This window comes from Rhineura floridana, chromosome 20, assembly GCF_030035675.1.
Source record: "Rhineura floridana isolate rRhiFlo1 chromosome 20, rRhiFlo1.hap2, whole genome shotgun sequence".
Classification (NCBI taxonomy): Eukaryota; Metazoa; Chordata; class Lepidosauria; order Squamata; family Rhineuridae; genus Rhineura; species Rhineura floridana.
The window spans coordinates 1,796,380-1,816,051 of NC_084499.1; the positions used below are offsets into that span (position 1 = coordinate 1,796,380).

General features: G+C 42.9%; 2 protein-coding genes across 2 annotated transcripts in view; both read left to right on the forward strand.

Moving 5' to 3' along the window:
- LOC133373811 (lipocalin-like) overlaps positions 1 to 19,672 on the forward strand; it is a 390,232-nt gene that overhangs the window by 114,886 nt on the left and 255,674 nt on the right. The gene's annotated exons all lie outside the window — the stretch shown is intronic.
- Positions 2,859 to 18,968, forward strand: LOC133373907 (lipocalin-like). Its single transcript, XM_061604286.1, has 7 exons — positions 2,859 to 2,923; positions 7,297 to 7,436; positions 9,662 to 9,732; positions 11,099 to 11,212; positions 13,335 to 13,436; positions 18,111 to 18,136; positions 18,876 to 18,968. Exons 2-6 carry the CDS (start codon positions 7,345 to 7,347, stop codon positions 18,134 to 18,136), a joined length of 405 nt encoding a protein of 134 aa, XP_061460270.1. The 5' UTR covers positions 2,859 to 2,923; positions 7,297 to 7,344; the 3' UTR covers positions 18,876 to 18,968.

The following is a 19,672-nucleotide window of genomic DNA, read 5'->3' on the forward strand; positions in this document are numbered from 1 at the left end:
TCTTACACTGAAATAAAGACAAACTGGCTACTGTTGGACATACATGACTGCAACTATATCAGGTTCAACATCTTATTTCTATGCCAATAATTATGCAATAAGCATGCTTTGAACGTTTTATTTCCCCCATATCATTTATAGATAAAGGCCTATTGTCTGAGCTTTTCAAAATTTTATTATCAGACATGATAGGATCCTTGGATGGTCTCAGACAAACCTGGGAAATACATCTGTTGACCCAATCAAATGGAACAATGTGAGACAATATGACATCATTCTATTCAGTTTTGGCTCGACTGAAGGAAAACTCCTTTATCTATTTATTTATTTTATTTATTATTTGATTTATATCCCACCCTTCCTCCCAGCAGGAGCCCAGGACAGCAAACAGAAATGCTAAAAACACTTTAAAACATCATAAAAAACCTTAAAATACATCAAAACAAAACAACATTAAAAACATTTTTTTAAAAAGCTTTAAAAACATATTTTTTTAAAAAAGGGTTAAACATCTTTTTTTTAAAAAAAGGGTTAAAAACATATTATTAAAGAAAATATATTAAAAGCAATTCTAACACAGACACAGACTGTGATAGGTCTCAACCTAAAAGGCTTGTTGAAAGAGGAAGGTCTTCAAAAGACGCTGAAAAGATAGCAGAGATGGCACCTGCCTAATATTTAAGGGGAGGGAATTCCACAGGGTAGGTGCCGCCACACTAAAGCTTCGTTTCCTACATTGTGCAGCATGAACCTCCTGATAAGATGGTATCTGCAGGAGGCCCTCATCTGCAGAGCGCAGTGAACAACTGGGTATATAAGGGGTAAGACGGTCTTTCAGGTATCCTGGTCCTGAGCTGTATAGGGCTTTGTACACCAAAACGAGAACCTTGAACTTCGCGCAGTAGCAAATGGGCAGCCAGTGCAGTTTTTTCAGCAGTGGGGTGACTGTTGGTGATACCCTGCCCCAGTGGGCAGTCTTGCCGCCGCATTTTGCACCAGCTGCAGCTTCCGGACCAGCCACAAGGGCAGCTCCACATAGAGCGCATTGCAGTAATCCAGCCTGGAGGTTACCAGTGCATGGACAACAGTGGTCAGGCTATCCCGGTCCAGATAGGCTATCTCTCCACTCCATTCTTCACCAATGCCATCCATTTTTTAAAACAATTGTTTTCTCCACTCCACCCTGTCTCACTCTCCACCTCCTCCCTCATTGCCTCCTACCCACCCACAGAGCACAAGGGAAGAGCGAGGCTGCACATAAACCCAGTTTGAAGCATGTGATTTTCATCCACAATTCAGAGGAGCAGAAGACTTTCCCAGCTTCTCCCCCCCCCAAGTAATGCCCCAAAGTAATGCTGGAAACATTACAATTACTCCACAAAAGTAATAATTACCCACTTGTTCCTCAAAAAAGTAATGAATTACAAGTAATTTGTTACTTGCAACGAATTACTTCCAAGCTCTGAGGCAGACGCATCTCTCTACCAAATGGTAGGACCAATCCTTGGATTAAAAAGGGATTAGACACATCCATGGGGAAGAATTTCATGGCTGCTGGTTAGAACAACAGCTCTACAGACTGCATGATGTCTTTTAATGCCAGTTACTGGGAAATCAAGAGCTGCAAAGAACGATAGCAACGCTCCCACGGCTGGGGCCAAAAGTGAGTGGGACCACAAATCTCAGTCTGTCTGTCTTTCTCTCTCTCACATACAATTATTCCCCCCCACCAGCAATGAGGCTTTTAAAAAAGCTCCCATTAGCATCAATGGAAGCTTTAAAAAATCTAATTGCTGCAAGGATGTTGGAGGTGATTCTTTTGGGTTGCAGTGCGTGGCGAGGGGAGAATTAATCCTTTCCTTCCCGGCTGTAGCCCTCTGAACATCATCCCACATAACAGCAATCAGGCTCCTAAAAAGCTCCCATGGGCACCAATGGGAGCTTTCAAAAAGTCTAGTTGCTGAGTGGGAGGCAGGGCTAGGAGAGAGCACCCTACAGATTTGAGGTTCCCAGCCCTGAACAAGTAACACCCCGCTCACAAACAAAATTAGCATGATCTTGATTTCTTTCCCATGATTCTCTTTGGAATAAAACCTGTTATTGTTAATACCAATCTGTCCCTCATGGTATTCATGTTTTAAGGGTTCGAACCCAAAGCAAAGTATTCCTGCTGAGGCCATGACAGAGGGCTCCTCTGATGTTCTGTGTTTCCGGAGCAGGCTTGGTTCTTTGTCCTGGGCAACTAGGGAGAAGTTCCTTCCTGTGGTCCACCTGGTCTCTCAGACCCTGTAAGAGGCTGTGCCTTGTCGTCATCCCTGCTGATGTGGCAGTAACCCAGTCTCAGTCTCATGACTCTGTCTTTGCGATTTTCTCTTGTGCCCCTTTGCAAATGGGTGGGGAGTAAATAATAGCGAAAGCAGCTGATGTTATCAGTATTGTTTTGCTTTCCAAGGAACACAGTGAGCTTGTCTCTTCCTCTCCCAAACTCTTCTTCCCCTGCTTTAGATAAGAGGAGCGAGACCTTTGCTGGCTGATTCCAGGCCAAATGCCCATTGGGTCCTGGGCCAATGCAAATGGCAACCTGCAATGGCTCTTTGTGCTATGTGAGGTCAACCATCAAATGGTCCTTTGAGGCAACCCTCCTCATGCCAATAATAATCTTGTTATCTCTGCAGCTGGAAACGTGGCTTGTGGGCCAGAGAGGCCTTTAGAAGCTGGAGGGTGGGGCAAAGGGGGTATGGCAAAGCTCTATAAAAGCAGGGCCCCCATGAAGCCCGAACCAACCTTCTTCCAGAGTCTCCAAATAGTCTCTTGTTGAGAAGGAAGAAAGCAAAACCTCAAGATGAAGGTCTGGCTGATTGGGCTGGGTCTTGCCCTCCTCTGTGCTGTCCATGCTTTATATGATAATGTGGACCATGAAAAGGTAAGAAATCTAGGCTGGATGTAGAAAGGGATTTGGTGCTCTTAATTTGCTACCTACCCCCCCATGCCAGTGGGTTTCCGAAATACTTGTCTTCTCTTCTGAAGGTTTCTCACTTTCCTTTCATTAAGTGCAATAGTGTTTCTGGTTGCTAATTTAATCTGAAATATCAACTCCATTCTTCTCTTGCTGCCCAATTTGGTGAGTAATGAGAGGCAATCTCTCATTTGGGGTCCGTTTCTTAATTGTGCAAGTCATCCAGTTTTGCTTTCATATTGTGATCACCTTTCTCTACAGAAACTAAAAATGCAATGCACCCACACCCACACCGAAGGGTATAAGGTGCTGGGGGCCCAATTCAAGGAGGTAACTTCAGCACGGAGAATTTAGGGCCCTGGTACTTGACAGAATGCCTCTCCTCCTCCTCCCGTATCTGCCAAGCCTCGAGTTCTGCAGGGGAGGACCTTCTTGCGATCCTGCAAAGAGGCAATGCCTCTTGTGTGGTGGCTCAGGGCCCTGGCTGTGGAAATCTCTCCATGGGGAGATGTGGATGTCTCCTTCACTGGTGGATTTTCTGACCTCAGCTAAGGACGCGTCTGTTCACACAGGTAATTAGAAAGGAAGGTGAATTGGGGCTGTAGAAAGTGGAGTCCCCCAAATGTCGATATTGGTACCTGTGCTTTTTAACTTGTTCATAAATGGTTTAGAGTTAGGGCTGTGCAATGAGGTGGCCAAGTTTGCTGTAGGTATTAAATTGTTCAGCGTTGTTAAAATAAAAAAAGAATTGTAAAGAGCTCCAAAAAGGACCTCTGCAAACTGTGTGAGTGGGTAGTAAAATGACAAATGCAATTCAATGTAAACAAGTGTAAAGTGCATGATGGAGCAAAAAACCCTTAATTTAACATATATGCTCATGTGTGCTGACCAGGAATGAGACATTGGGGTTGTAGTGGATATCTCAATGAAGATGTTTGACCCAGTATGCAGCAGCTGTGAAAAAAGGAAATTCCATGCTAGGGATCATTAGGAAAAGTGTCAAAAATAAAACCGCCAATACTATAATGCCATTATATAAATCTACGGTGTGGCTGCATTTGGGACACTGTGTACAGTTCTGGTCACTTCACCTCAAAAAGGATATTATAGAGTTGGAAAAGGTTCAGAAGAGGGCAACCAGAATGATCATGGGGATGGAGCGACTCCCTTATGAGGAAAGGTTGCAGCATTTGGGGCTTTTTAGTTTAGAGAAAAGGCGAGTCAGAGGAGACATGATAGAAGTGTATACAATTATGTATGGCATGAAAAAATGGATAGAGAAGTTTTTTTTACTCTCTCTCTCATAACACTAGCATTTGTGGACATCGGAGGCAGCTGAATGCTACTAGACAGATGAAAGAAAGGATTTCTTCATACAGCATATGGTTAAGCTATGGAACTCACTCTCACAAGAGGCAGTTATGGCCACCAGCTTGGATGGGTTTAAAAGAGGATTGGATTTATTCATGGAGGATAACTGTATCAAAGGCTACTAGCCATGATGGCCATGCTATGCCTCCATGGTTGCCTCTGAACGCCAGTTGCTGGAAACCACAGGAGGGGAGAGTGCTGCTCTTGCACTCAGGTCCTGCTTGTGGGTTTCCCATAATGGGCATCTGGTTGGCCCCTGTGAGAACAGGACACTGGGCTAGATGGGCCACTGGCCTGATCCAGCAGGCTTTTCTTATGTTCTTGTGGTATTTTACCACCTGCTGTTGAAGTGCTTTATTTTTTTGGTATTCCGTTTTAGCTGTGTTCTAAGTGTTGCTATGTTTTACTCATCCTGGGGTCCCATGGGAAGGAAGGGTGCTTGAGAAGTATAATAATGAATATTGTTGGGTGCACCTCAGTCACCGAGCGGTGAGAGACTTCCGGGGTTTCTACACTTACTCAGGGTTTGGTTTCCTTAGAATGAAGGTCAGCGGAGCCTGTGATGTCTTTAGTAGATATGGTTTATTTACACATATACACACCCTGAGCATAAGATGGAGGGGTTCTCAGTGTTAATAGTCCAACAGATCTTGGTTCCCCCAGAGACCAGGCAAGCCTCTTTGTGTTTTCCCCACTTCCTAGCTTTACCTCAGACTAACTCAAAATCTACCTTCTGCCCCAGCCAGGTGAGGGGGGAAAGATGCCCTAGTTACTATGGCAACACATTGCTCTCTTGGCCAAATCCTTTCACATGTTACAGACCTGGCTAGTCCCATCAGTTTATTAAAGGAACTGGTTCAACTAGTTTAGCAGATCTTTCCAACATAAACTGCCTGTATGTTTTACAGGGACAGGATTATCATTCATCCCATCCCCACAATCCTATAACAATATGTTTTTGAAACACGCAGATTATTAGGATCAGCTGGCTGTTTACTTATTTATTACATTTATACTCCACCTTTCCTCCAAGGAGCTCAAGGTGCCATGCAAACATGGTCCTCCCCTTTGAATTTTAACCTGACAACAGCCCTGTGAGGTAGATTAGGCAGAGAGACAGTGACTGGCCTAAGACTGGCCTAAGTGAGTTTCATGGCTGAGCAGGGCTTTGAACCCTGGCCTGCCAGGTCCCAGTCCAATACTCTAACCTCTACACCACACTGCCTATCACTGTATACTAGGGATGTAAGGATCTGTGAATTTCAGTTCTCTCTGCTTCTCATCTTTCCAATCTTAAATTTGGTTTTCCACAGTTTGTAATTTTTTTAAAAAGTCCTCATGAAAATTCTGCAGCATTTTAGTGAGAATTTCTCCTACTAAACACATTTTTGTATGCAGTTTTGACTAACATAAATATTTTTGCAAGCAATGTTTCCTGATGTCATTTCTTTTTGTGATATATTTATGAGTGAAAATAATATATAATATATTACTAATATATTTTATGCACACTTTCCCCTGACATACGCATTTTTGCAAATATTGCTTAGTTGGAGAACTGCATTATAAAATTTAGCTAAGTGCAAATTTTGAAGGATGACTGTGCTTTGGTTCTCAAGTTGTTTCAGATATGTGAATTTGATATATTTGGCTTTAAATGTAACTGAATTGAATGTTTTACTCATCCCTACTGTATACTGAGTTGGGAAAGGGTGGTGCAGTGGCTGGGTTTTGGACTCTATTTCTAAGTCACTGTGGCAAGCAATTAATTTAAAAAAAGAGGCTTGAGTGGCCCTGTCTCTTTGGAGAAATAAACAAATTTAATATAGCACCAAATTTCAAGCAGAGGATTCAACTGCTTTATGGTAAACATCAGCCCAAGTGTCTGTGAATGGCATACTTTCAAATAGATTTCAGCTGCAAAGGGAGAAAAGTCAAAGCTTTCAATTGTCGCCAATTTTATTTCCTCTTGCTATAGAACTTTTTGCCATTTCAGTGTTAATGTTATTATTTAAATCTATATCCCACCCTTTCTCCCAGAAGGAGTCCAGGACAGCAAACACAAACATTAAAAATGCCCGAAAACATCATAAAACAGATTTTAAAATATATTAAAACAAAATATCTTTAAAAACATCTTTTTTAAAAGCTTTAAAAACATCTTAAAAAGCAATTCCAACACAAACACAGACTTGGATAAAGTCTCAACTTAAAAGGCCTGTTGAAAGAGGAAGGTCTTCAATAGGCGCCGAAAAGATAACAGAGATGCCACCTGTCTAATATTTAAGGGGAGGGAGTTCCACAGGGTAGGTGCCACCACACTAAAGGTCTGCTTCCTATGTTGTGTGGAACGGACCTCCTGATAAGATGGTATCTGCAGGAGGCCCTCACCTGCAGAGAGCAGTAAACTGGGTATATAAGGGGTAAGATGGTCTTTCAGGTATCCTGGTCCCAGGCTGCACAGGGCTTCTTTGTACACCAAAAATCAGAACCTTGAACTTGGCCTGGTAAGGCAAAATCCAGGAATGAATGGAATTCAATATGGATTACATCAGTTAAAAATCTGCAGATGATGTGGCCTTGGTGTTAACAGACCTTTCTATATCTTGTAAAAACTTAAAAATAATATTAAGAGAATATAGTTGAATTTCTGGATACAAAATAAATATAAATCTCATAGGAGTAGATATAGAAGAGGGGCTTCCTATGAGCATCTTGTTGGCCACTGACTTGATCCAGCAGGATCTTCTTATGTTCTTAATGTTGTCAGGAGACTAAGTACCTGTACAAATTATTTTCACCAGTCTGATAACTGAATGACCAGTGACCCTGACGCAAGTCCCAGTGTTGGAACCCTCTTGTATCAGTTGGGACGTTGTGTTGGTGAATTTCAGCCTGGACCCCCAGTTTCTCCTGCCCTTCCCCCCAAAATGCTGGCCTCAGTCCCTAACACTTCATTTTTTCTTCAGGTCCTTGGAACCTGGCATGTTCATGGTATAGCAACTAACTGCCAGAGAATGTTGAAACATAAGGACAATATGAAGATTATGGTCGCCAATGTGAGTAAAACAGAAGCTGGAGATATCAAAATAGCTACCAGTTTTCCCACGTAAGTAGCCCAGTTTGTTCTGTCCATCCATTCATGGTTCACTTTGAAAGTGTGACCTTTGGATGCCCGAAGTGTGTCCTACGGGAGGCCTGGGGTGTGGTTGAAATTCTATGAAACTGTATGGAGAAGCTGGTAGAAATACTGAATCAAAACTTCCAAACGTGGAGTTTTTCCTATTTTAATTTTAGAGAGGCTTATGAAAAAGTAAAATCATTGGGTTGTATGTTCTTATGTTCTTATCCAATGCTGTTCCTACTCAGAGTAGACCTGTTGAAATTGACTAACTTGGGTCTATTAATTTCAATGAGTCTACTCTGAGTAGGAACAACATTGGAAGCAACCCTACATCTTCAGATCTGTTACATTAGGTTGTTTTATTCACAGTAGACTCATTTAAATAAATGAATCGAAGTTAGTCATGTCCATTAATTTCAATGGGTCTACTATTTGAGTAGGACTAAGACTGAATATAACCCAGGGCTCATCTACATGGGAGCATTTCTTCATAGCAAATACACTGCTTTTACCTTCGTTATTGATTTGCGCTATCCAAAGTTCCTGCTCAATGTTAGCTGCCAATTGTTTTTTCCCATTCACACAAATAGGTGTTCCTCTGGGAAGGATTAGTCTCACTGTTTCCTTGTGGCCCCACCCTCTAATTATACATTTCCATTCTCTCTGGTTGCTAGGTGACTGAGCATGCTCAGTCTTTTCTACCAGCTGCAGTAGGTTCCTTTAAAAAAACAAAACAGAAGTGCGAATATCTGTGTTTTCCCTGCCTATGGTTGGTAGGATAGATGAAATACAAATCTTTGTTCGAGCAGTGTTACACTTTTGTGCACAAGTTACGGGAAAAAAATAAAGGCACAAAAAATAAAAGCAACATAAAAAAGGCCAGAAGAATTGATGAGAGCAGCTGGAAGTTGCTTGTCAGCCCACAGGAAACAAAATGAAAGAAGGGAGGATGAGATAGTGAGTGTGGAGAGGTGAATGATTAACACACCCACCTAAAAACAGTGAAGCAAACCTCCTATATGGAGGAGGGAAGCAAAGCCGACAAGGATTCCCTCCCCCCCTTTTGTATTATCAGTGGATTGGGTTAATATGGATTTACAGGGGGGAAACTGCATGATAGCTTCTGTTTGCTGGTAACTTAATGTGAACCATACTAATTTAAAGGAGATGTGAGTAGCATCAAACACACAGTAAGCCACCGTGTAGACGAGCCCCCAGTGTCATGGCAATGCTGTTAATGTATCAACCAGCAAAGTTCAATGCATTGTACCACTTATTCTGAAATGCCTTAATCTAACAGCACCCATATTTGAGGAATGTTGCAAAATGTCTGAATTAGGGAAATAGAGATTTGATTACCCTCACCCCAATCAAATCTGAGCTAGCAGAATTTCCTTATCTCTAATCAATTTTAGGCAGACAAGTTTCATCTATAGCCAAGGCCTGACCGCCTACACAGTGAGGCAAAAATAGGCCCCCAAACATACCAACTTCCACTTTGAATGGATCTTCCAATTTTAAGGTTGCCCTCTAATTTTGCTAAATTAGGGGCCCAGTGTGCATACTTGTAGCGCCCCTTCCTCATCCCTTGGAATACCATCCTGACCTCCCACAATTGTGCATTGTGGAAATTTGTGCTCCATCAGTTTTTCACTGTATTCTTTCAACCTGCAGGAGTCCGTATTGCACTGACTCAAAAAGCAAAGAGGGCAATTGTTCTGCCAGTTAAAGATGTACCATAAAATACCTTCCAGAGAGGTACCAGCTGCATGAGTCCCTTTTGCAGCAAAACCCACAGAAAACCTTGTGGCTCCTTAAAGACAGACGTTTTTTATCAAGGCAAAAGCTTTTGTGGTCTACAGTTGATGTAGTCCATGAAAGCTTAATGCTAGCCCATGTGCTGGCGGGGGCTGATGGGAGCTATAGTTCAAAACATCTGGAGAGCCCTTGGCTGGGGAAGGCTGGCCTATACCATAATAAATTAGTTAGCCTGAAGGTGCCACAAGACTTCATTGGTTTTTTTTCAGAAAAGCCACATTGTCCTCATTCTCAACAGTTCAAAGGGAACCTCAATAGAATCTGGGGCTTGATGCCTCTCATCAGAGGAGTTAAGTGCACACTGTCAGGGCCTCATTTTACTTGAGATGCATCCTGGCCTGAAGCTGGCCTCCTTGTGACCTAGTGATGTTTGTCCTCCTCTCATTTGGCAGGCCCCACGGCTGCAAGAAGATGGAGCTGGTCTTTACAAAACAGGAAGATGGAAAATTCGCCCACAAATGTGGTCTGTATGAGTAGACCCCCTTTTTAACTGTTTGACCCTTCTGTCTGGCTGGACAAGCTGGCCCCCTGGTGCACAACAGTGTGTTGGGGGGCTTTGCTCAGTGGTTCAGCATCTGCTTTGCATGCAGAAGGCCCCATGTACAATCACCACTATAATCTCCAGTTCAAAAGGTACTCTAGGGATGGGAGCCTGTGAGGGCCATCCAGATGCTGTTGGGCTCCCAACTCCCATCATCCCTGGCAACTGGCCATGCTGACTGAGGCTCATGGGAGTTGGAGTCCAACAGTATGTGGAGGGCCACAGGTTCCCTCCCCCTGAGTGACACTAAAAAATCAGAAAGCCTTAAAAATTGTGATTTCATTGTCAATGTTCTGGCATCTGTCCATGAAAGACAAAGTTTGTCTGGAAAAGCTCCAATCTAGTTACAGGTTTTTCTTGCCTCTTCCTGGCTCACCATCTATTCCAAAAGCTTTCCCAGAAATTGATAAGGTATAATTTCATCGAGAGCCAGTGTGGTGTAGTGGTTAGAGTGTTGGACTATGACCTGGGAGACCAGAGTTCGAATCCTCTTGACAAAATGGCCACTACACCTACTATGAGGGCCTTCTTGGTGGTGGTGGAATTCCATCCCCTCTGAAATGTGGCACCACTGTCTGAGTCTGTTGTCATTATGTTTTACCCTGCTGGTTGTCAAATGAGAAATAGACATTGTACGTATATCTGTATCTATCTATTTATGCACCCTGCTCTGATATTGCTTGCAATGGAGACCATACATATTTTAAATAAGAAGAAATAAATGCAATCATCACGTAATGCTGTTCAATAAGTGTAACAAAGACTACACTGTCACTGTGTGGGTGCTGAGCACGGGTGCCTAACTACTGGGCTTCCTGATGCTGTTAAGAAGACTACCTCTCCCATCATCACCCTTGAGGCATTGGTGGGTGCTGGCGTCCAACAACTTCCGTAGCGCCACCATAGGCCAACCTCCCCTGGCATAGAGCAGGGCAGTTCCAGTGCCTTGAGCACTTAAAAAATATCCAGATGTCTTCAGAGTGAAGACTGTCCTCTGGTCCCCTTGAACACAAACCTCTCGCCGAGCTTCCCAGTGTGACTGGGCAATCTCTCCCTACCACCTTCCCCGAACATGTTTGGAAGGAAAAGCCTCCCCGCTTGTGCTACGATAGCCAGGTGGAAGAGAGGAGGGCCAACCAGCCGATGGAGGGGCCCTGCCTATCTCACCTCTCTCTCAGAGGGAGAACGGCCCCTGAGAGGGACAATTCTGCTTTGGTGCCAGTCTGCTCTGCAGTGACAAAAATATCCACAATTAATTCTGGTTGGCTTTCTTTGCTCTTTTCTCCAGAGTGGGGTGAGAAAGTTGTAGAGACGGTGGAAACGGATTCTGAAAACTATGCCATCGTCAACATCATAGTAAAAAAGAACGGAAAAGAAAAAGCCAAGGTGTTGACGATGTATGGTAGGTATCAACGAGGCCTTCCAGGAGGAAAGGGGGGGACAGGCTGGGGGGGGAGACAATGTTTGATTATTTGCTCCATTTATATATCACTTTTCAGCGAATGCACTTAAGGTCATTTATACAATCCAAAATGAGTGGCTTACCCAGTCTCATCAATGTGCCAGTCCCAGGTCCAAGGACACATAATGAAGCCTCTCAGTTGAAATGAATCAGGTTTGGGTCTGTTCAGTACCTGCATGGGAGACCACCTGGGGATTCCGAGTGCACTTCCCATGAAGGAAGAAAGGCAGGATATAAAGGCCCTAAATGTCTAAATAATATCTAGGAGAGAGGAGGAATATAAGTAAATCTGGGCAGTCTCTGGGAGGGGAGGAGTCACATGGCTGTTGCTTCCAGGCTGGCCGATGGAGGAGACCTCGCTATCTCGCCTCTCCCTCAGATGCAGACAGGTGGAACCGCCCCCATAGAGGCAGTTCCAGGCAGGCAAGATAGGGAATAGAAAAATGGCAGCCAGGCCAATGTGCAGATTGTTCCAACATTACTCAGGGATTTGGTGGGCAGCACTCCTGGCTGTCCTGCTCTCCTGATTCTTCAAATTATTCCAAAGAAGCAGAGCTCATTCACCCTCCGTTTGCGTAGCCTGCTTTGGGTGGGAGCACCAACCCACAGATAAGGATGGAAGGATCTGTTCATTGTGGTTCTCTCAGGTTCACATTTTCCCAATCTTAAATTCAGTTCTGCAGAAACGTCCTTTAAAAAAACAACACTTCAGCATTTTAGGGTGCATTTCTCCTAATAAAGACTCTATGGAGTTTTGACTAATGCACACATTTTTGCAAGCATTTTCTCCTAACACAATGCATTCTTGGATGTTATGTTCACTAATCTATTCATTTTTATGCATACAGTCACTGCCAGTCTCTCTCTCTCTCTGCCACCCTCCCAAAGTGAGGAGGGAGTGAAAGAGGCAGAAGGCAGACAAGAGGCATTGAACTCAGTGGGACTTACTTCTGAGTATGCATTGCTCAGGAGTTCATGGTGAGCCCTTGAAGGGAAGGAGCAAAGAGGCAGCAGTGCAAAGTGTGAAGCACCAAGTTCTCTCCCACTGCTTAATGATATTAATGTATGATGATTTGAGATACAAGAACACTACATGAAACTTGCATTATTCAGAATGACTTCAGTTTTCTTTATAAAGCTCCTAAGTTAGAACCAATACACTTTACTACCTCCCCACAATTTTGGGTCGGTTAACTTCAAACAGGCTAAATGTAAAGATAAGAACTCAGCAATTGGTTCAGTTTTCAAATTTCAAGATTACATCACATAGTTAAAAAAAATGATTTGCACAAGCCTTAATTACGGGGGGAGGGTGGGGCGATTAGCCTGTGACCAGGGACCTAGTTGATGGGAAATGACCTGCCTCGTTTACATTTGAATACAAAAACAAACAGACCATTGGTAGAAAAAATGTTAACAATAATGTTTTCCGGAGGAAAAAAAAATCAAAACAGTAAAAGCAAAAGATAATGGAAAACGAACAAACCGTAGCCACCTGCAAGTGAACTCCATCCCTACCTCAGTCACTGTCATGCACAGACCAGCGCTATGACAGCACGTGGGTACAGAGGGTGAATGAGAGTGGCTCTGCTGGGATTATGCTTCAGCCTTTGCACTCACAATTTCTCAAAAGAAATGAACATTCCTACTGGAGGATCTTCTTCATACCAATCACTTCATGGACCCAATCAGCACATCAATTTGCTTCTAATTTAACATGCTAATTTATCACACTTTCCTTTGCAATTTTAAAACTAGACATGTTCCAAATATGTGCCCCTATCATTCCCTTTCGGCAGAGCTTGGAAAAGTTACTTTTTTGAACTACAACTCCCATCAGCCCATCCAGTAGCCATGCTGGCTGGGGATGATGGGAGTTGTAGTTCAAAAAAGTAACTTTTCCAAGCTCTGCTTTTGAAGGCTTGGTCAAAAGCTTTGGTTCACATTTGTGATGCCCAAGTTTTGAACTTTTTCTTCTTGCACAAAATCCTGCCCTCTAGTGGTGGGAAGTATGAAAAGCACAAAGGACTCAGGTCCATACCTGTTAATTATTTTTTTACAGGCAGGGCTCGCTCTGTGGCACCAGAGACTGTGGAGAGATTTAACGCTGCTGTGAAGGAACAGGGATTGACGGAGGAGCAGACAATAATCCTGCCAAACGAAGGTAAGACATAAGAGAAGCTACTATTGCATGCCCAGGTTAAAGAAGGTTAAAGAAAGTTACACTGAAATATATTAAATAATAGACCTGCCTTCTCCAATTTGGCACCTTCCAGATGTTGCTGGACTGCAGCTCCTTTCGTCCTTGACCATTGGCCATGCTGCCTGGTCTGATGGGAGTTGTAGTCCCAAACGTTTGGAGGGCATCTGGTTGGCCAAGGCTCTAATAGCTCATCTAAGGTGTGTGTGGGGGAACCTCAAGCCCAAGGGCCAAACCCAGCCCTGCAGACTTGTCTGTCTGGCCCTCAGGACTCTTCCTCGGCTGCACCACTCCCACGTCCTCCTCTGCACCCCCCTCAAGTGGTTTTGTACTTGAATGGTGTTAATTCATCGTGCTTGCCTGGATGGCGCTTGGAGATCTGTGTGTGTGTGTTTGTGTGTGTGTACAAACCCCTGACTTATGCATGACTGGAATGTAGGCCTATGGTACACAAGTAAGGAGTCCCGCCCTCTGACCTGTCTACTTTTGCCTCTGGCCCTTCCCGCCACAGAAGGAACAGCATTACTCTTACCAAAACTAAAGTTTTGGCAGGCGATCTTCTGAGTTTTGACACAATTTTGACCCCACCCAGGTCTGATCCTTCACACAGTTTTCAGTGTCAAGCGCTGTGAGAGCTGAACTGATAATGGAGAAGCAAGTCCCTGGGGATAAGCAGAGTGCCTCTCCTTCACTGCAGACAGATCCATCTGGACTGGCTGGGCACCGCCAGCCTCTGGGCTTGAGATGCGTGAGATGCATATGTTGCAACCCGAAGAACTGGGAACCCCAAATAGCTCATGGAGGAAAGAAGTCACTTCTCCCTGCAAGCCAACTCATACATTTAGAGTCATTTCGAATGTTAGTGTACTTACCCCAGAAATCAATGTTATCACCCTATATTCTTGACTTCAGTTTAATTCACCAGTTAACTTACTGAGCTCCATTAACAATACTAGATGTGTAGAAGGATATAAAACTTTAAACATCCCTGGGGCGAACTCCTCCTTATGAATAATTTCCTGGAATATTGCAGGATGGAAGAGCAAGACAGCTGACAGCGCCCTATTACAGTTTCTACACTCATTTGATATCATCCTCTTACAAGAAACTTGGCTTACATCTGAGGACTCCTTTTCGTTCGAGGGTTATAAATCATGGCTAAAACCTGCCACTAAAACTGCTCTGAAAGGCCGAGGAAGAGGTGGTTTGGCCACATTAATAGATACCCAGCTTCCGGTCCAAATAATAGATTTAAAAGTGATGACTCCGGAGACATCTTTAGCCTTGGGAATGAGAATTCCTGGCTTGCCAAACTTTATCTGTGTCAATAACTACATTTTGCCATATAATGCAGTACCCCAGGATCCCCCTTGGCGGAACTTGGAACTATTTTTTGATGAACTTCTATCCAGATACCCATCATATGAACTCCTCTTAGGAGGGGACTTTAATGCTAGGATGGGAAAAAATAACTCACTGGTTGATGACTCAACCAATGAACTCCCAGGGCATCTACCATTATTGAATACATCTGTTCAGGACCCTGTAATCAACAAACATGGTATAGCATTTTTGCAACTAATTCAAAAATTTGATTTGATTTGTCTAAATGGTTCTCCTTTAGACACATCCAAAGGATCATTTACTTACCTAGCAAGTCAAGGGGCCAGTTTAGTTGATTACTTTTTAGGTACACATAACATAATAAATAGAGTAAAAGATCTTAATATACTATCGAGACCTGAAAGTGATCATCTCCCACTAAGCCTAACTCTAATACCTTACTCTAAAAATAGTGCTAACTTTAAAAAAACTGCAGCTATAGAATCTATGCATAGGTATAGACGACGTAAATGGACACAATCGGTTGGGAATAAGCCCCATTCCATACTACTAACATATCCATTTCCTTATTTACAACAGCTAGCCATAACAAATTCCCAGAATCCTATTAGAATTTATGATAAATTAATTGATGAACTTTGCCCCAGAATTACAGCCATAACTATGACATCGGATACATTTCAACCCAAATCGTGGTTTGATGATGAGTGCAGGAGGTCAAAGAAACAATTAATCAGGCAAATTAAAATCTTCAGAGCTAACAATCAATCTGATAATTTCCAACAGCTCACACTTCAGAGGAGAGCTTATAAATCCCTTCTAAAGGCCAAAAAACTCGCTTTTTATCAAGCAAATTGGAGGTCTTTGGATAAAGCTGCACGTTTGGGACACGAGAAAGAATTTTGGAGCCTTTTACAGGGGCAGTTCAAACCAAAGAACTATACAGCCTTGCCCCCAATTATGCAAGAGGAATGGATAGCACATTTTAGTTTAATTTTTGGTAGCTCCTTTTCCATACAAACTGTGGACATATCGAATGAGCTTGAAAACCTCACATTATGGCCTAAAATTACCACTGACGAGATCGAGAGGCTAGTGCATTCCATGAAAACTGGAAAAGCTCCTGGGGAGGATATGCCACCTCTTGATTTCCTGCTTCAGGATATCGCCTGGTGGGCTCCCCTCCTTGCGGCCCTCTTTACCAATATCAATAATACAGGATGCATCCCGAAGGGATGGCATACAAGCATAGTGGTTCTGATTTTTAAAAAAGGGGACCCCACTAACCCATCAAACTATCGTCCGATAAGTCTTCTAGACGTAACAGCAAAGATATACAGTCGCTTCCTCCTAAATAAATTAAATGATTGGGAGCAAGCAGACTCAATTATACATGAGGCCCAAGCAGGCTTCAGAACAAAACGGAACACAATTGACCAGGCCTTTATTTTGTATCATTTATTAAAAAAAACAAAGAAAAAAATCTGCCCATCTCTATACATAGCATTTGTCGATTTTTCTTTGGCATTTGATACAGTGGACAGAGGCCTTTTATGGCAAACATTAGCCCAATCGAATATTGACCGCAGATTGCTCTGGCTGATTAGGGCTTTATATCAATCAAATAACATTCAAGTACAACTTGGTTTCAATGGCGCCCTATCAAACAAAATTCCAGTATCCAGGGGAGTTAAACAAGGGTGCCTACTGGCCCCCTTTCTATTTAACTTCTTTATAAATGACCTTGCTGAGGCAGTATCTTCGACCTCCTTTTTTCCTCCCTCAGTAGGCAATAAAAAGGTTCCTATCCTTTTATATGCGGACGACGTGGCCATGTGCTCCTTGAATGAAATCGGTCTTAAACGAATGCTCAATAAATTAGATGAATATTGCCGAGTACAGAAATTAAAGATCAACCACACAAAATCTAAGATTATGGTTTGCGGCAAATTCTCTAAAGCTAAGAATATCTGGTTATTAAATGGGTCCCCAATTGAACAGGTCGCATCATTTAAATATCTTGGAATACACCTGTCCAACAACCTCTCCTGGGCAGCGCAAATTAAAGCCATGTCACTTGCTGGAACTCAAATCCTAGGCCTGACCAGAAGGTTTTCTGTTTCGCAGGGAGGCCAATTAGTTCTTCCTATGGTTAAAATACTCAAATCTAAAGTAATACCAAAGATCTTGTATGGTTCAGAACTGTGGGGCCTCTCAGCTAGTAGCCAACTAGAGTCAACTCAAAATGCATTTATGAGACTAGTATTAGCTTTACCAATGGGGACGCCAGCAGCTCATTTAAGAGCTGAAATGGGACTACCATCGATTGCAGCTCGTATTGACCTGGCCAATTTAAGATATTGGCAGAGAATCCTTAAAATGGAGGATTCAGCTCTGGTGAAACAATGCTGGTTGGAACAAATGCAAATCGAGGGTTTGGCCTCTGAATATCTAAAGTTACTGGCAAAATACGATCTCTCCCAGCCTGATGTACTGAATTTAAACAGATTAGCCCTTCGTAACTTAATTTTTGAGAATGATGCTAGCCAAGATCGAGCTTATATCATGACGGCCCCCTACTCTCGTTGGTACCCACGCTTTAAACTAAACCACTTTATGTCCAACTATCTTGATACTCTGGATAGAGTTAAAATCAGAAGAGCTTTTACAGCTCTCCGATTCCAAGCTATGCCCTCGGCCTTTCTAGATGGCAGGTATAAAGGCATCCCTCTGGCTTCACGTCAATGTTCATACGGCTGTACTGCTGTAGACGAAATTGATCATTATTTACTACACTGTCCTCTCTATGAACAACCTAGAAAAAAATTCTTAAAAACACTTTTAGAACCAATAGTATCTTACCCTGACGAGGTTAAGGTAATTATACTTCTATCGGACTACTCTAGATCAGTTTCCCTCGCGGTCGCTAATTTTGCGATTGCCGCACAAAAACTGAGGGAGCTTTTTATCCTTGGTTAACAGTTTTATAGGCGTATCCTGCCTTTTCTGTTTTAATATATTGCTGACATACTCTTAATATATTGTTTATATCTGTATATGTATTTGCATAAGGCTTATGGCTTGGATTGCAATAAAGTTTGTGTGACTGGCTGGGGAGGTTCTTCTGGACCTGAGTGTACAAATTCTGCCTTCTGGGCAGGATTAAGCTCTGGAAGCACCTGGCATATTTGAAAATGAAGCAATATGCAAAGGTCTTTTCACCGCTTTGTATCTCGTCATTGAATTGCCTGTAATTTGACAGGTGCAATAATCATGTTTGTTTTGTTTTCACAGTGGCCTGCATAGAGACAACGGAGTAGGTGAGTTTTTTTTAAGCACTGATTCAGTTTAGGGTAAAGGCCTAAAGTAACAGCTTCAGAAGCGGGACTGGTTTGGGAACACCTTTGTCACTGCATTCGCTAGTCCAATGTACCTTCTGCGGTCCTGGGCTGGGCTGGGGGAGACATTAGATTCAATTCACATTTAAAGCTGAATTTATCAAATTCATACTTTCAGAAATAACATGAGAACTGAAACACAGCCAGTCTTCAAAATCCGCAGTTATCTGAATTCTGTGATGCAGTCCAAGCAATGTTTACAAGAATGCATGTATTAGGGGAAAGTGTGCACAAAATGAGTATCTTGTGAAAATTTATTTATTATTTGTTTATTACATTTATACCCCGCCTTTCTTTCCATGCTAGAAACCCAAGGTGACTTACATATGGTTCCCAGGCGGTCTCCCATCCAGGCACTGGCCAGACCTGGAGCTGGCCTTATGTGCCTTCAGACCACAGCCTGGGACCGATAACATACAAAAAAGCATTATATTAGGATAAATTTCTTGCCAAAAATGTGTACATTTTCAGCTTTCACCAACCTCTGTTGCTCTTCAGATGCTTTGGACTATAGCTCCCACAACTCCTTATCGTTGGCCAATGCGGCTGAGGCTGATGGTAGTTGTAGCCCAAAAGGTCTGGAGAGCTCCAGGTTAGGATGAACACGTGATCTGATGAAGGCAACTTGATATGTTCATTTCAGAACCTGCTTGTCTCACAGGTGACCAAAGGAGATTCATCAGAAGAGCAAGTGATGGTTGACAGCATCTACCTTATCACTTTGGGCTTTGCTCAGTGCCCAAGGCTAGGAATCTTCTCATCCTCTTAATAAATAGATTCAGAAACTGCAGCTGATGCTTTTGTCTCTGTTTCTCAGGAGGGAGGGGAAGGAATCTTGGTTTAAAGTTCATAACAGGTGAACCTATTTATTTATTTATTACATTTATATACCGCCCCATAGCCGAAGCTCTCTGGGCAGTTTACAGCAATTAAAAACATTAAAAACAAATATATAAATTTAAAAACACATTTTTTTTTTTAAAAAAATTAAAACACAATTTAAAAAGCAATTTAAAAACACATGCTAAAATGCCTGAGAGAAGAGGCAAATCTTGACCTGGCGCTGAAAAGATAACAGTGTTGGTGCCAGGCACACCTCGTCAAGAAGATCATTCCATAATTTGGGGGCCACCACTGCTAGTAATTTTTAAACATTTTAAAATACTGTATATAAAAGGGGGGGCTTGGGGGAACAACAATATTTTGGCATCATGACGTTGCAGGAGGGGATCCATAGGCCCAGTCTATTTTTTTTTTAGGGACGGCTGCTCTTGGTGACCCCCACTGATTTCCCCCCCATACGATTCTCTCTGGGAGTGATGGAATATCATCCAGTCCTGCCGCTCTTGTGGGAAGCCTGCAAGACCCTTCTCTGCCTGAGTCCCAGGACAGCCTCTGTCAGCCAGAGTTGACAGCATAGGGTGGGCGGGTGAGTGGGGCAATGAGATGGCCTTATGA

Coding starts and splice junctions, on each gene's coding strand:
- LOC133373907 (XM_061604286.1), top strand. CDS start 7,345: ATGTTGAAACATAAGGACAATATGAAGATTATGGTCGCCAATGTGAGT. Junction 11,213..13,334: donor CAAGGTGTTGACGATGTATG/GTAGGTATCAAC, acceptor ATTTTTTTACAG/GCAGGGCTCGCTCTGTGGCA. Junction 13,437..18,110: donor AATAATCCTGCCAAACGAAG/GTAAGACATAAG, acceptor TTGTTTTCACAG/TGGCCTGCATAGAGACAACG.